The sequence below is a fragment of the Balaenoptera musculus genome, chromosome 8, assembly GCF_009873245.2.
Source record: "Balaenoptera musculus isolate JJ_BM4_2016_0621 chromosome 8, mBalMus1.pri.v3, whole genome shotgun sequence".
Classification (NCBI taxonomy): Eukaryota; Metazoa; Chordata; class Mammalia; order Artiodactyla; family Balaenopteridae; genus Balaenoptera; species Balaenoptera musculus.
Genome location: NC_045792.1, coordinates 82,110,295 through 82,125,987, shown reverse-complemented (window position 1 = coordinate 82,125,987; position 15,693 = coordinate 82,110,295). Strand labels below are relative to the sequence as shown.

The following is a 15,693-nucleotide window of genomic DNA, read 5'->3' as shown; positions in this document are numbered from 1 at the left end:
TTAATAGGATTGAACACTACTGTTTCAAAAGAGACCTCAATCAGAAACATAATGTTCTAGATTATTTTGGGTAAATATGTTGAGGAAGGTTAACTTTCAGACTGTAAGTTAAAAACATGCTTCTTCTCATGGTATAGGTGAACCCCAATATTGTCCTTCATGCCTCTGTTTCCATCAGAAAGCGGAATTTCTCAAGTGGTGAAGAGAGCAGTGGGACTCAGATAGCACCATCGACCCTGTGGCCTGCAGCCAGTGTGTGGCTGGTCACAAAGGTATCCAAGAGTGTCTGCTCTCCCTGAGTAACTTCCTGGGCTCACTGGCTCACTGTGCTGCTCCAGTTCCCGATGCCCTCACGCACACAAGCATGCAAGTGAAAGCGTATCAGTTGTTGACTGTCGTGAATCTATGCTCTGCTCTTGGTTTGTCTAGTGCGGAGGGCTCCGACGTGAGCATTCAACTCAGTTTTAGATGTGCTGATTAGTTAATACTCTAGAATGTATTTAAACCTAGCGCAGAGCTTAGGTATACTCTTCAGGCTCACCATTTTCATGAGATTTGTCTGAATATCATTTGCTTCCACTCCTTAGTCTTCACTGTTGAGGTTCGCAGAGCTTGGTGGATTAGCACCATATAGTGATGGCATGTGGTCTTAGTAAGGATAGTTTTAAAAGAAATCCCTGAGTATAAAATGTGAACAATGCCTAACATATTTTATTCCTGTGTATTGGCACTATTTTTTTAACTTTATTCTTATACTGTTGAATCAGATTTAAACTGAGAACATATAATTGTTCTCCTCTTCCCTCTTGCTATTGAAATACGTTTTGTAATTGCCACCAAATATTTATGTCTGGAAAGAGATGGTACAGCTTATATCTACCCTTCTTGTGCCTCCCTTTGCCCCCTCCCTGGAGACTATTTTTGCTTCTTTTTAGCATTTCCATGGGTGCAGAGTCACCCAGGCAAGTTTGCTGCTACTTAGTTTAGGGGGTAGGAGAGATTGAAACTATTTTCTCATATGAAATTTTGGATTGCCCTTAACTTTTATTTTTGCTTTTCTGAGAGTTAAAAACAAAAATATAGAGTAACTTAAGACACAAAGGTACTAAGAAATATTATCCACTTCATAGACAAAGGCAGAATGAGATTAGATATTTCTTAAATCTGCTTCCAACCTGGAGACTGTATTAACTACTATCCCTAAGTTGTGTTTTATTTCTGATTTAGTAATAATATCTGCCATTTTGTTAAACATATGCTAAGCATCTTATACACATTTATTATCTCATTTAATCTTACAGAAACTATGCAGGTTTTCATTATACAGCTGAAAAAACTGAAGCTAGTAGCTGGTAGAGGAAAGATTCTTGGTCTGTCTGACTTCAAAACTTATGCCATTTCACTGTAATATAAAACACTGCTCTATATCTGACCAATGTATGAGCATTGATTGGAAGTGTTTTAGTTTTAGGACTGCCACTGAACATTTATGTGACCTCAAGTAAGTCACATACCATATCTGGGCCTTAGTCTTCTGGTAAAAGAGTTGGACCAGTTGATATGGAAGGTTATTTTCCCAGATCTCATATTCTGTAATTCTATGGTATCTGTTCATAGAATTTCATGATATCAGAAAACCTGTACTTGTCTAAAAATTTTCCTAAAATAATTGAAATGCTTGATGCAAAGAGTGTGAGTTTTGGAGTTAGATAGATCAGAATTAGAATCCTTTGTGTGACGCTGAGAAAGTTACTTAGCTGCACTGAACCACAGTTTTCTTATATATAAAATGAAGTTAGTCACACCTGTCTTGCACAGTTGCTGTGGTGATTAAATGAGAAAATATGTGTGAAGTTCAAGCATACAATCTGGTATACAGAAAGCACTTAATAAGTGGTGATTCTTTTTTCTTACTCCAAGAAGTTCCCATTCTGTATAGACAGGCATGTTCAAAAGAGGATTCCATTCAGGGCTTATTAGAACAAAAATTTAGAAAAATATATTTTTCCTAAGTCATTGTGTAGTTCTTTTCCACACAACAAAAACATGAGAAATAAAAGTCACATGCTAAAAGAAAACAATTTTGAAAATCTTTTAAGGTTTAAAGTTCTATCATTTTTTTCAAAATAAATCATTTTACCTGTTCTTAACAGAGAAGTTTCCATGACATAAATCCTCAATATGTGTAAATAAATTCCTAAGTGGTTGTCACTTATTTAAAATGCTGTGTTGATCCACTAAGTAAGAAAATTGTTAAATGGCCATTCAAACAATGTTCTCAATCAATTTCCTTATCTGAGAATCCTAACATTTAAAACAAAAGCAGTTCATAAACCACCTTAAAATGTTTAACCCATGGTATTTAGACCCAGAGTAAAACTTTAAATTGGTACAAAGGTTGAAGATTTGTTTCAATCTTTTCAGTTCACTGCACTCTTTTTTTTCTGTGCATACATATTTCAAGTAAGCTCTGTAGTTATAAGTATAACAAGTGACACGTGATGGACCCCAAGTTGCTGCACTGTGAAATATGCACAGAAAAAAAGGACAAATGAAGATATCAAGGTCTGTTTTATTTTGCACTGAACTGTAAAATGCCACCCTTGTCCGACAGAACATCACTGATTCTGAGCAGGGCTCACTGACTGCTAAGTTGTGGGTAGTGTTTCACTTTTGGCAACTGTTAATATCCGGGTTTATCCAGGCATAATGACCTCACTATTTGTGACACATTGTTGAATTTTCTGGTTGTTTTAACTTATTTAGACCTTTCTCCCCCTTCTCTATTCATTGGAAGACTGGAATGATCCTGAGCCGAGCGATAACTCAGGGCTGCCTAGCTATTGGTAATCCAGTCAGAGTCAAGGCCACTGAGGGAACATCACTAGAAGGATACAAATTGATCCTACAGAAAAGGTAATGTTTATGAGCCATTTACCTCAAAACAAGAAATGTTAATTTCAAGATTCCTGAGCAGTCAGATCATGATGCTTCCTGGCTTAGATGGAAATTTCATTAGGTTTTAAATTTGTTTTCAAAATATCAATATTAATTTTTCTAAAATAAGCTTGAAAGTATATGCCACTTAGTTTGATAGTGTTTCTTAGATATTTTTAGAAGTGAAAAGGTGGTGTTCAGTATGTATCTGTGTTTTAGACAAGCTGCTGCTTTACTCTATAATTATTGAAACTCTTTATATCCATTTTGGTTATTAATTTAAAAATTTAATGTTCTATGTGTATTCCTAACCTTTTCTCCATCTTCTGAATGTGAAATATTGAACAGTGAAAGAAAAATCAAGGAGACAAAAAATTGCTGGCTTGTAAGGTACCAAAAGTGCCATTCCTGTTTGTTTTTCTCTGACTTGGTAAGATAAAATTAAAAATAGATTTAGAAGAAAAAATTAGCAATAAGGAAGAAAGGTGATTTACCTTTCCTAAATGCTTTCTTTTTTCTTTTTCATTTGTCTTTTGATTTTACCTAGTGTTGACAAAAACAAGTCCTGTTGTACTTCAAGACTTAGAAAGCTATTAGCCAACTACTTCTGGCTGGATAGACAGTTAGGACGTGCTTAGGGCAGAAAGCAGAACAAGGGCATTTAGGCACCAGAGAAACTGGCTCAGCCACAAAAATATAGAAGGGAAATTTTCTCTAACATGCAAAGCAGACTGTCCAGAAGGCATTAGAACATTACATAATGGCTAGGAATGTGATCTACAGAGTCAGATCTCTAGAGTCTAGAATTCTTACTCTAACAGTGACAACAGCAAATGCCGAGCCAGACACTATTTTAATTTCTCTATACCACATTGTTACATGTACTCTTAACAACGACCTGATAAGGTAGGTGTCATTACTATCATTATGGGTGAGGAAATTGAAATATAGAGATGTTAATCACTTACTCGAGGTCATAGCTACTAAGCAATTGGGGCGGAATGCAAAAATTAAGTAACCATAATCTATAAGTCACTCTTGGCCACAAAACTACACAGTCTGTAGGCCAAAATCCAGTCAAACAACTGCCAGTGAGTGCCAAGTGTGGTAGTAGATACCTCAGTGAATGAGTAGGGTACATTAATTGAGAAACCCAGGCAGAAGGATGAGGGAGACAGTAGCTTGCTATCTCACAAGCTGGCCAGTGCTAGTAGAGTCCTAAACACATAGTTCCCAAGAAGGGACAAACAAACTCAAAGCAAGTCCCAGTTGATGTGGTGCTATATTTGGAGTAGGTAATAAGAAAGATTTCTGGGGCAGAGTCAATGCTGTAAACTGGAAACACACAAAGCGTCAACTTGCAATAATGACAAGGGCAAACCATGGGACATGGAGACAGAGATGCTTCAGCTCACTTAGTCCAGAGTTATAATAAAGAGAAAAATCTATCAATTGTAACTGACCCAGAAATGATGCAGATTATAGAATTAATACTCAGGTCATTAAACAGTTGTTATCATTGTATTCCATATATTCAAGAAGCTAGAGGAAAGAATGAACATGTTAAATAGAGACATAGAAGATAGAAAAAGACTCAAATCAAATTTCTAGGTATGAAAATTGCAATGTATGACATGAAAAATATACTGAATGTGACTAATAGCAGATTAGACATTGTGGAAGAAAATATTAGTGAACTTGAAGAGATAGCAATAGAAACTATTCACAATTGAAAGCCAGAGAAGAAAAAAATATATATTGAAAAAAAAAATGAACACAGTATCAGTGAGATGTGAAAAGCTTCATATGGCCTAATCTCTTAATATTAGAGTCTCTGAAGGGAAGAAGCGGAGAACAGAAAAATATTGGAAGAAATGATGTCTGAAAAATTTCCAAATTTTGTGAAAACGATAACCCGCACATCCAAGAAGTTCAACAAATTCTAAGCACAAGAAACACGAAGAAAAGAAACCAAGGAAAATCATAATAAAACTGCTTAAAATTAGTGATAAGGAGAAAAATCTTATAAGTACACAGAGAGAAAGACATTTATTATATACAAGAGGAATAAAGATAAGACTGACAGCAGATTTCTTGTTGGCAACAATAAGAGTGAGAAGAAAGTGGAAGAACATCTTTAAAAACTAAAATAAAAAAAAAAAAAACCAACCTGTCAGTATAGAAATCATCTCCCGATGAAAATATCTTTCAAATATTAAGGCAAAATAAAGACTTCAGATATTATTCACAAACTGAAAGAATTTGTCACCAGCAGACCTACAGAAGAAAAAATGTTTAAGGAAGTCCTTCAAGCAGAAGAAAAATGGTATCAGATGAAAATGAAGAGCACTGGGAATAATAACTACATAGGCAATATAAAGACCTCATTTCTTATTAAGTTTCTTTAAAATATAATTTATTGTTTAAAGCAAAAAAATAATTTATTATGGAGATAAAAACATGTAGATATAAAATATATGAAGGCAACAGTACAAATGCCAATAAGAGAAATGGAAGAAAGGGTCTTTTTTTTTATTAATTTATTTGTTTATTTATTTTTGACTGTGTTGGGTCTTTGTTGCTGTGCTCAGGCTTTCTCTAGTTGCGGCAAGCAGGGGCTGCTCTTTGTTGCGGTGCGTGGGTTTCTCATTGCAGTGGCTTCTCTTGTTGCAGAGCACAGGCTCTAGGCGTGTGGGCTTCAGTAGTTGTGGCACGCAGGCTCAGTAGTTGTGGCACGTGGGCTCTAGAGCGCAGGCTCAGCAGTTGTGGTGCACGGGCTTAGTTGCTCTGCGGCATGTGGGAATCTTCCTGGACCAGGGCTCAAACCCATGTCCCCTGCATTGGCAGGCAGGTTCCCAACCACTGCACCACCAGGGAAGCCTGGAAGAAAAGTTCTTATACTATATTTGTCAAGTGGTATGATATCAACTGAAAGTAGACTGGTAAGTTAAAGATGTTATGATGGACCCTGAAGCTAAAATAATATAACAAAGAGTTATATGTCTAACAAGCCAAAAAAGTTGATAAAATGAAATGATTAAAAAACACTCAGTTAATGTGAAAGAAGACAGATAAAGATGGAAAGGGAAATGAAAAACAGGTAGGACAAAGAGAGAATAAATAACAAGATTGTAGATTTAAACCCGTGTGTCAATAATTGCATTAGATGTAAGTAATCTAAACAGCCCATTTAAAAGTCAGGCACTGTCAGATTAGATAAAAAAACAAGATCCATCTATATGCTGACCTACAAATAACCCACTTTCTTTTTTAATCCATTTTTTAAATTTTTATTTATTTTATTTATTTATTTTTGGTTGTGCCATGTCTTAGTTGTGGCCAGTGGGCTCCTTAGTTGTGGCATATGAACTCTTAGTTGTGCCATGCACATGGGATCTAGTACCCTGACCAGGGATCAAACCCGTGTCCCCTGCATTGGGAGGTGAATTCTTAACCACTGTGCTACCAGGGAAGTCCCAGTAACCCACTTTAAATATAAAGACACAATAGGTTAAAAGTAAATGCATGGAAAATGTATGCAATGATAAAACTAATCCAAAGAAAGCCAGAATGGCTAAATTAATATCAGACAAAGTAGACTTCAGTGCAAAGAATATTCCAGGGATAAAGAGGGTCATTTCATAATGATTAAGGGATTAGTTCATCAAGAAGACTTAGCAATCCTATATGTTTGTTCACCTCATAACAGCTTCAAAATACATGAAGTGAAGGCCGATAGAACTGCAGTGAAAAAGAGAAAAATCTACAACTATAGTCAGCGATAACAATATCCTATTTCAATAATTAATAGAACAAGTGAGGAGAAATCTGTAAGGATACAGAAGACTAGAACAACGCTATCAATCAACTTGACCTAGTTGATACTTATAGAAGAATGCACTCAATAACAGCAGAAGACATATTTATTTAAAGTAACAGTATATTAAACAGAATGGACTTTATTCTAGCTATAAAACAAGTCTCAGTACATTAACAGAATTTAAGTATTATAAACATGCTCTCTGGCCATAATGGAGTTATATTAGAAATCCATAGCAGATAGCTTTCACAACAAGGTCCTACTGTGTAGCACAGGGAACTGTATTTAATATCCTGTGATAAACCATAATGGAAAAGAACATAAAAAAGAATGTATATATGTATAACTGAATCACTTTGCTGTACAGCAGAAGTTAACACAACATTGTAAATCAACTATACTTTAATAAAAAAATAGCAGATAGCTTTCTGGAAAACCCCCAAATATTTGGACAAAAGTAACACATTTCTAAATAACCCATGGAGCAAAGAAGACATCAAAATGGGAATTAGCAAGTATTTTGAACTGAATGAAAATGAAAACACACATATTAAAAACTGTGGGATGCTACTGGAGAAGTTCTTAGAAGGAAATTTATATAAATGCATATGTAAAAAAAGAAGAATGATATCAAATCAATGACCTCAGCTTCCATTTTAGGAAACGAGAGTACGAAGAGCAAATCAAACTCAAAGTAACCAGAAGACAGAAAATAGTAAAAGTTTGAGTGGAAAGCAATGAAATAGAAAACAGGAAAAAAGAGAAAAATCAACAAAACCAAAAGCTGGGTTTTGGTTTTTGTTTTTGTTTTAAAGGTCAAAGAAACTGATAAACCTCTAGCCAGACTGTTCAGAGAATAAAGTGAAAGGACACAAATTACCAGTATCAGGAATGAGAGAGTTGATATCACAGAGTTATTAAAGGAATAATAAGGGAATATTCTGAACAAAGATATGCCAATAAATTTGCCAACTGAGGTGATAAAGACCAATTCCTTAAAGGGCACAAACTACCAATGTCTACTCAAGAAGAAATAGGTAACTGAATAGTCCTATATCTCTTAAAGAAATTACATTTTTAGTTGAAAACCTTCCCACAAAGAAAACCTCAGGTCCAGATGGTCTCGCTAGCTTCACTGGGGAATTCTACCAAACATTTTAGGAAAAAATAATGTTCTCCATATTCTCACACAGAAAATAGAAGAAGATGGAATACTTCCCAGCTCATTCTGTGAGGCAGCGTTACTCTGATAACAAAAAACAGGCAAAAAGACATTACAGGAAAAGAAAATCATAGACCAATATCCCTTGTGAACATAAATGCAAAAAATTCTTAACATTTTAACAAATTGAATACAATAATATGTAAAAAAGATAATATATCATGACCAAGTTGGGCTTACCCCAGGAAAGTAAAGTTGATTTAACATTTGAAAATCAATCAATGTAAATCACCATATTGGCAGACTGAAAAGGAAAAAATCATGAACATCAAATTGATACAGAAAAATTTTTTAACAAAAGTCAGCATCCCCTCCTAATGAAAACTTTCAGAAAGCTGAATAGAAGGGAACTTTGTCAGTATGACAAAGGTCATCTATGAAAAACCTACATCTAACATCGTACTTAATGATGAAAGAGCAAATGGTTCCTCCTAAAGCCAGGAACAAGACAAATTTGTCCATTCTCACCTATTCAGCATTGCGTGGAAGCCTTTAGCCAGTATAACAAGAAAAGGAAAAGAAATAAAAGACGTCTGATACGAATTGAAGAAGTAAAACTGTCTTTATTTTCAAATGGTGTGATTATCTATGTAGAATATCCTATGTAACCAACAAAAAATTTCTAGAATTAATAAATGAGTTTAGGGAGTGTGAGAGCTTGAAATCAATATATATATTGCTTGTATTCCTGTGTACTAGCAACAATTTTAGAAATTGAAATTTTAAAATACCAATTACAATAACATCAAAAGTATGAAATACTTAAATATGAATCAGATAAAATGTGTACAAGACTTAGGTATTGAAAACTACAAAACATTGCTGAGTAAAATTAAAGAAGACCTAAATAGATGCAGGGGTATACTGTGTTCATGGACTGAAAGACTACATAGTTATAATGTCCATTCTCCTCAAATTGATCTATAGATTTAATGCAATCTCAATAAAAAGCCCAGCATGTTCTTTTATAAAAGCTGTCAAGCTGATTTTAAAATCCATATAGAAATGCAAAGGACCTAAAATAGGCAAAACAATTTTGAAAAAGAAGAAAAAAATGACCTGACCTCGACTTATTATAAAATGATAGCTGTGAAAAATGGTGTGCTGTTGGTACCAAAGTAGACAATTAGATCAATAGAACAGAATAGATCACCCAGAAATAGATCCACACATATATGGTCAGTTGATTTTTGATGAAATTGCAAGAGAAATTCAGTGGAGAAAGGATTTTTTTTTGACAAACAGTGATGGAACAATTGGGTATACATATGCAAAAAAACCCTTTGATCCGTATGTCATACGATAAACAGTAATTAACTCAAAATGGATTATAGGTTTAACATGTAAAACCTAAAACTGAATATTTTAGACAAAAACATAGGAGAAAATATTTATGTCTTGTATTAGTCAAACTTTCTTAGATATAACATCAAAAGCATGATCCACAAAAATATAAATTGATAAATTGGACTTCATTAAAATTAAGACTTTCTGCTCTTTGAAAGACATTGTTAAGAGAATGACAAGACAAGCTACACACAAGGAGAAATATTTTCAAATAATATGTTTTTGAAAAATACACACAACTCAAGAAAACATGGGTAGATAAATGATTTGGACAAATACTGTAACAAGGTAAATATACGGTTGGCTTATGAAAAGATGCTAATCATTAGGGGAATGCAAAATACACCTAAAATGCAGTACCACTACATATGTAATAGAAGGTCCAGTGTTTAAAATGCTGACCATACTGAGTGCTGGTGAAGATGTGGAATAACTGTAATTCTCATAATTGGTACATGGTTTCTACATTGTTGGTAGAAATATAAATGGTTCAGTAACTTTGGAAAACAATTGATACTTTCCTAAAATATACACGTATAGGTGTGTATATATATAATATGCATATATATATACAGGTGTGTATATATATATATAGAGAGAGAGAGAGAGAGACACACACACACACACACACACACACACACACACACACACATACACATATATATACAGGTATATACATGTCTGTACCTTATTGCCCGGCCACTCTGAGAAATTTATTCAAGGGATATGAAAGCATGTGTCCTTATGAAGACTTGTACATGGGTGTTTATAGCAGCTTTATTTCTAAAGCCAAAAGTAAAAACTGGAAACAACCAAAATGTCCATCATAGGTGAATAGATAAATTATGGTGTATCATATAGAAAATATTACTTAGCAATAAAAAGGAGCTAACTCTTGATTCACACAACAATGTGGGTGAATCTCAAAATAATTATATTAAGGGAAAGGAACAAAACCCGTAAAGCATATATATTGTTTGATTCCATTTATATAAAACTTTAGAAAGTGCTCACTAATCTAGGAAGAAGATCCATGTTTGCCTGGAGATAGGAAGGTGGGGAGGGACAGGAGGACGTGATTAAAAGGGTCACACGGAAACTTTGGGGGGTGATGGATATGGATGTACGTTCATTATCTTGATTGTTGTGATGCCTTAACATGTGTAGACATGTTTCAAAACTTAGCAAATTTTACACTTTAAATATGTTCCTGTCAATTGTATAATATTTTATAATATTGTCAGTTACTTCTCAATAAAGTTGTTTTTAGAAAGTACAAAAAAATAAAAAACCTGAAGAAAAAAACAAACAAAAATCAAAATGATGGGTAAGGAATAACTAAGTGGTTATTTTAGAGGGAAATGGTGAGGGAAGACTACTCAGTGTGGTCAGTAGTCTAGGTAAAAATGGCAGGTGTTTGGAAAGGTTACATGTAGCTTGATGAACATGTTCTTCATGCCCAGGGTTCTCCCTGGGCTCACTGGATACTGAAGCTAGTGCTGTTCTGCTGATAGGTCCCTGAGGTTACTTCCTAGTCTGGCCAGGATTGTCATGGAATTGGGCGGGACTGAAGCCACAAACTCAATGTCCTTGTTGCCTGTAGAGAAGAGAGCTTGGGAAAGGAAAAAGATGATTAAAAAAAAAAAAACTGTAGTAAGTTTAACTTGAAAAATCTCTGTTTACAAGAAAAGATTTGGTTTAATTTAGAAAGGAAAGAAAGAAGAGAACAAGGAGGAGAAGGAGGAAGCTAAGATGGGCAGGAAAAAAGGAGGATCCCTACCTACGCAAATGAGGACTATTTGCCTTTGTATTGATGCAACTTGCCTTTATCTGAGAAACAAAATCTAAGGGCCAGGATTTTTAGAGCTCACTCACCTCTGGGTGTATACTTTTGAATATGTTTATCTTTTCCAGAGCATCTGAAGTGCCTGTGTGGTTTATTTTTTTTTTAAAATACAACCATATTTCATTATATAACAATAAATATCCTCGTGTGACAGCAACTTTTAGAGACAAAATTTTTTCCTGTTCTCCCAAGTAGTATAATGTGATTTTAACAAAAGCTATGAATTAAGACATTGCCTTTTATATGCTAAAAATAATAGAACTAGCACTTAAAGTAGCAACCTGACAACTCACAAAGAATATTGTAAACATATCATGCCTCATTAGTTCAGTTATGTCTCATTTGGTGTCACTCATCTTATCCTTATTCAATATAGCAAGTGCTTGCACATATTTGTCTTTCTAATATTTTTTCTGTGATGTGTATCTGACCATGAGTGAATGAAAGACAAATCAATGTCATTATCAATTGATCTCAAAATCATAAAAATTATAAAAATCATAAACCTCAAAATCAAAGATGCTTCTTTATAAAAGATATTTGGGACATCAATTAGATAAACCAATTGAATCAAACATTTTTTTAGGCCATCATTTAATCTTGATTTTGCTTCATTTTTAAAGAATGTGGATTGTAGGATCTAGCCTTTAGTGTTAAATTCATAAGCTATTGGAAATTGAAGCAATACACACACATATACACACAGACACACACACACATCCATCTACACACAGAGTTTTGATTATAGAGAGTAAAAACTAGGGACCCGTAGACTTTGTTTGATCTGCACATTATTATAATATTTTTAACTAGTTATGAGCTTACAGAAATAGGGAGATTTCACACACAAAAGTTACATACTACTGGCCTTTCTTGAAAAAATCAGAATGTGCAACACTGAACTTTCATTCACTCATGACACCAAAAATACAGGAACAGATTCCGCCTTTGGATGGAACACATACCCTCCAGTTTGCTATGTTCTCCACCATTCCTAGTAGCAGCCCTCATGTTAGCTCTGGCCTGCTTCGTTTATCTCTGTTACCTGTCTGGTAATCTTTGTTGTCTTCCTTATTTCAATGTTAATCTTTCAGTTATGGGTTTTTGAATTTACTTTTTTCCCATTTAGGTCTTACTGGAAATTAAATGATAACTGGCCAACATTAATCTAGACTAGGCTAAACAAACATTGCTTTAAGGACACCATTAAATACAGCCAACAAGAGTAGCTGTGTAATGCTAGATGCCAAGATGGAAAGACAGGCAAGTAAACTGATAGCACATCACCAGGTAATCAGAGATTGAAAATCATCTCCTTTTTCAGTTTTTAAAGTTTAGGAGGCTAAGAGTTGGATTAGAGTGACAGACTCTAGCAAGTACATAATGTAGAAAGAACTGTTTACCATGCATTGGACTTTTAAGTAATATTCAGACATATGGCTAACACAATTAGAAATGTCAACATCAAATAGAAAATTGTCCATGTGTAATTTCACAATGTGTTGATTGATTAATGAAATTTCTTTTCTCTACTCTTACCTTGTTAATAATCATGGAGGGGAAATCCCTTTCAGCTTTCTCTATAGATCCTACTTTTGGTCCAAGTAGCATTGGAAGACACCAGAGCCATATGAAGCTGCCTGGGAAAATAGATTTGTAATTGTGAAGCATGATGATGGTCTTCCTTACAGTTAACTGGGAAACGATAAGCATTAGCCTATGAAATTTCCCCCAAACTGAACTGTGGGGATGGGCTGCCTTCTTGCTCATACCATCTGATAAATGGAATATTTTAAAGGAAAAAAATATGTGTACACACACACACACGTTTTATAGATTTCTGATAGGAATACTGTAATGTACATGCATGCTCAGTGGGGTTATATGAGCAAACTTCCCAGGCAGTTTCCTCACCTGTAAAATGAGAGTGACCAAATAGTTTTGGAAATCATATGCTTTCAGAGAAGGAAAGACTCCAAAGAACATCTACTCCAAAGCCCTCTTTAATACTACAGTAGTAGTTTTGGTATTGGTGGTGGTGGTTGTGATTATGATGATGATGATGATAATGACAATATCATTATTATTATAAGAAATTCCACGGCCACTACAGACTAAGTGGCCTATGAAAGGTCACATATCTAGTTAATGTCAGATCCAGGACCAGAACTTAGGCCTCTCAACCTTAGTTCAGCACATGCCGTGATCTTTATGACTTTGATTCTTGGATAGAATACTGCTTCTTTTTCCCTCCTCTCATTATTGATATGTTATGGATTTTTTAAAAACTTCTGTTTTTGTTTCTTTATAAAAAATCTTTTCAGTTTGGCACTTGCTGACCAAGAAGAGGAAATTGTATGACATCATTCTCTAATTCAGTCCCATATGAGCAATGTTGCATATTAAATCTGATTTCTTTATATAGAAAATGTCTTGCAAAATAAACAGATGCACTTTTGTTTGTAGGAATTTTATTTTTTAAAGAAGTTATTATACACTAGAATGATATATTTCTCATCCTGCACCACAATTGAGATTTGTTTTTTATAGCTTCAGTAAAATTAAAAGGTGACATTTATGGATATATATAAACTCCTGATTGGGAAAATTACTAGTAAGCTCAAAGGGCTTATAGATAATATAAAACTACATGTTGTTAGTAAAATTTCTTAGGAAAATATATGCTTGAACAGAATTTAAGCTGTGCTAAAATGTAAGAAATGCTAGGATATATGTATTTCTTTCAGTATTATTGATTTTCTTAACCAAGGTATAATTTATGTTCTTTAGCTCTCTCTAAGAAGATCTTTTAAATCCCCTAAACTGTCATATATTAAATTCAAAACATTTTTCATGATGGCCTTATTATTAATTTTTAGAGTGATAACATTTTGACATCTTATTCACATTTCTCTTAATTGAAGTATGGCTGATTTACAATATTGTGTTAATTTCAGGTGAGCAGCATATTGATTCGGTTTTTTTTGCAGATCATATTTCTATTATTCAACGATATCTTTATCTCCTATCATATGCTTGGCACTGTGCTCAGCTCTAAGGATACATGTGGTCTCTGCCCTCACACTGTTGCCAATCTGGCAGACATCTCTCCTGTTGTATTAATCTTTGAGAAAAGGTACTGCAAATTCAGAAAATCAAAACTGAAACCGACATAATTTATGTTTGTCTAATCATTTTATCCTCAAGCTAACTATAATCCAATTAAAAGACAAAATTCAGAATTTTACAGATTTTGACCATTAGCATCACTATATTATGAATTGCAGATGTCTTACATAGACCACAAACATCCAAATTCCCCAGAATTCTTATGATTGGAATCACTTGCAATACCTGCTAATGTAGATTTCTGGGGGTCCAGACCTTCAGAATCAAAATCCCACAGGAGAGGGGCCTGGAGACCATTATTATTAAGCACCCATCCCAACATGCCCAAGAGTTTTTCACATTTTCTTATATAACCTGGGTGTAGGTGAAAGGCTAATGTGCACTGAACCCCACTTTTGGACTGCTGCCTTTGCGTGTTCTGCCCAGATCATACAGCCCCTTGCTTTAGAATAGAGCATTACCTGACACCTCTTACTCTCAACCACTTATGCTTCTGTCAAATCTCAGAGGCAGTAGGAAAAGTCTTGTTTAACATCCCATTACACTTAATTTAATTCATTTGTCCTCTCTTTGTAAGGTTTCTAAATATTAATGAATAATGATTAGTTAATTTAGTCATGATTAGCTTCATCACATTTTAGTTTTTCTTTCTTACTCAGACTTAGCTCAGAAAATCTGATATTCCTTAATAAAATTTCCTGGCTGTTTCAGAAACAGGTGCCTGAGGTTCCTAATTTTCCATGGTGTCTTTTCCCATCCCATCCTCTTAAACCTTATATTTAATTAAGGCCCCTTCTTTCTGTCTCACAGAGGATCATTTTGGGGGATGGAAATTTCTAGAATATTCTTATTGATCCTATTTATTCTCTAAAACTCTTAATCACTGTTGCCATTGGTTATACATATACACACGCGCACGTGCATGCACACTCACACACCCCACAGCACTTTGGGTACCAAAGAAATTAGTTGTCTTAGGAAAGGCTTTAGCTGCTGAGGTAGCAGTGATGGTAGTAGAGTGATAGAATCCTTAGAGTGTGTGTGGTCTTCCTGCCAGGCTGTGTGGAAAATGATACTTCTACTCGAAACCGACAAAACGTTTCAGTGTAGAGAAGGGTCGTCAATCTCTAAATTACATTTTCATTACAGACATAAAGGAGATGATTCTCAGAAGTGGGTGTTTGGAACTGACGGTTGCATTTATTCTAAGGTAAGGACAATAAGCAGAGCTTTATTCCCAATTTTTTCTTTTTTCAGATTCTCATAAAATGCACTGTCTATTGTTGAGATCAAGAAATGCTTTTTCTGAACAAATGATTTCACTCTGTTCCCAGAAATGTAGAATTTAACTCGGTTTAACTCAGCACTTTCCTCTGAGGTTTTGCTTGACTT

General features: G+C 34.6%; 1 protein-coding gene across 1 annotated transcript in view; it reads left to right on the top strand.

Moving 5' to 3' along the window:
- Positions 1-15,693, top strand: part of DCDC1 (doublecortin domain containing 1) — a 445,514-nt gene that overhangs the window by 238,247 nt on the left and 191,574 nt on the right. The window contains exons 15-17 of the mRNA XM_036860073.1: positions 138-272; positions 2,798-2,916; positions 15,451-15,511. Of these exons, the coding sequence (XP_036715968.1) occupies positions 138-272; positions 2,798-2,916; positions 15,451-15,511 (315 nt within the window). The remainder of the gene's footprint in view (positions 1-137; positions 273-2,797; positions 2,917-15,450; positions 15,512-15,693) is intronic.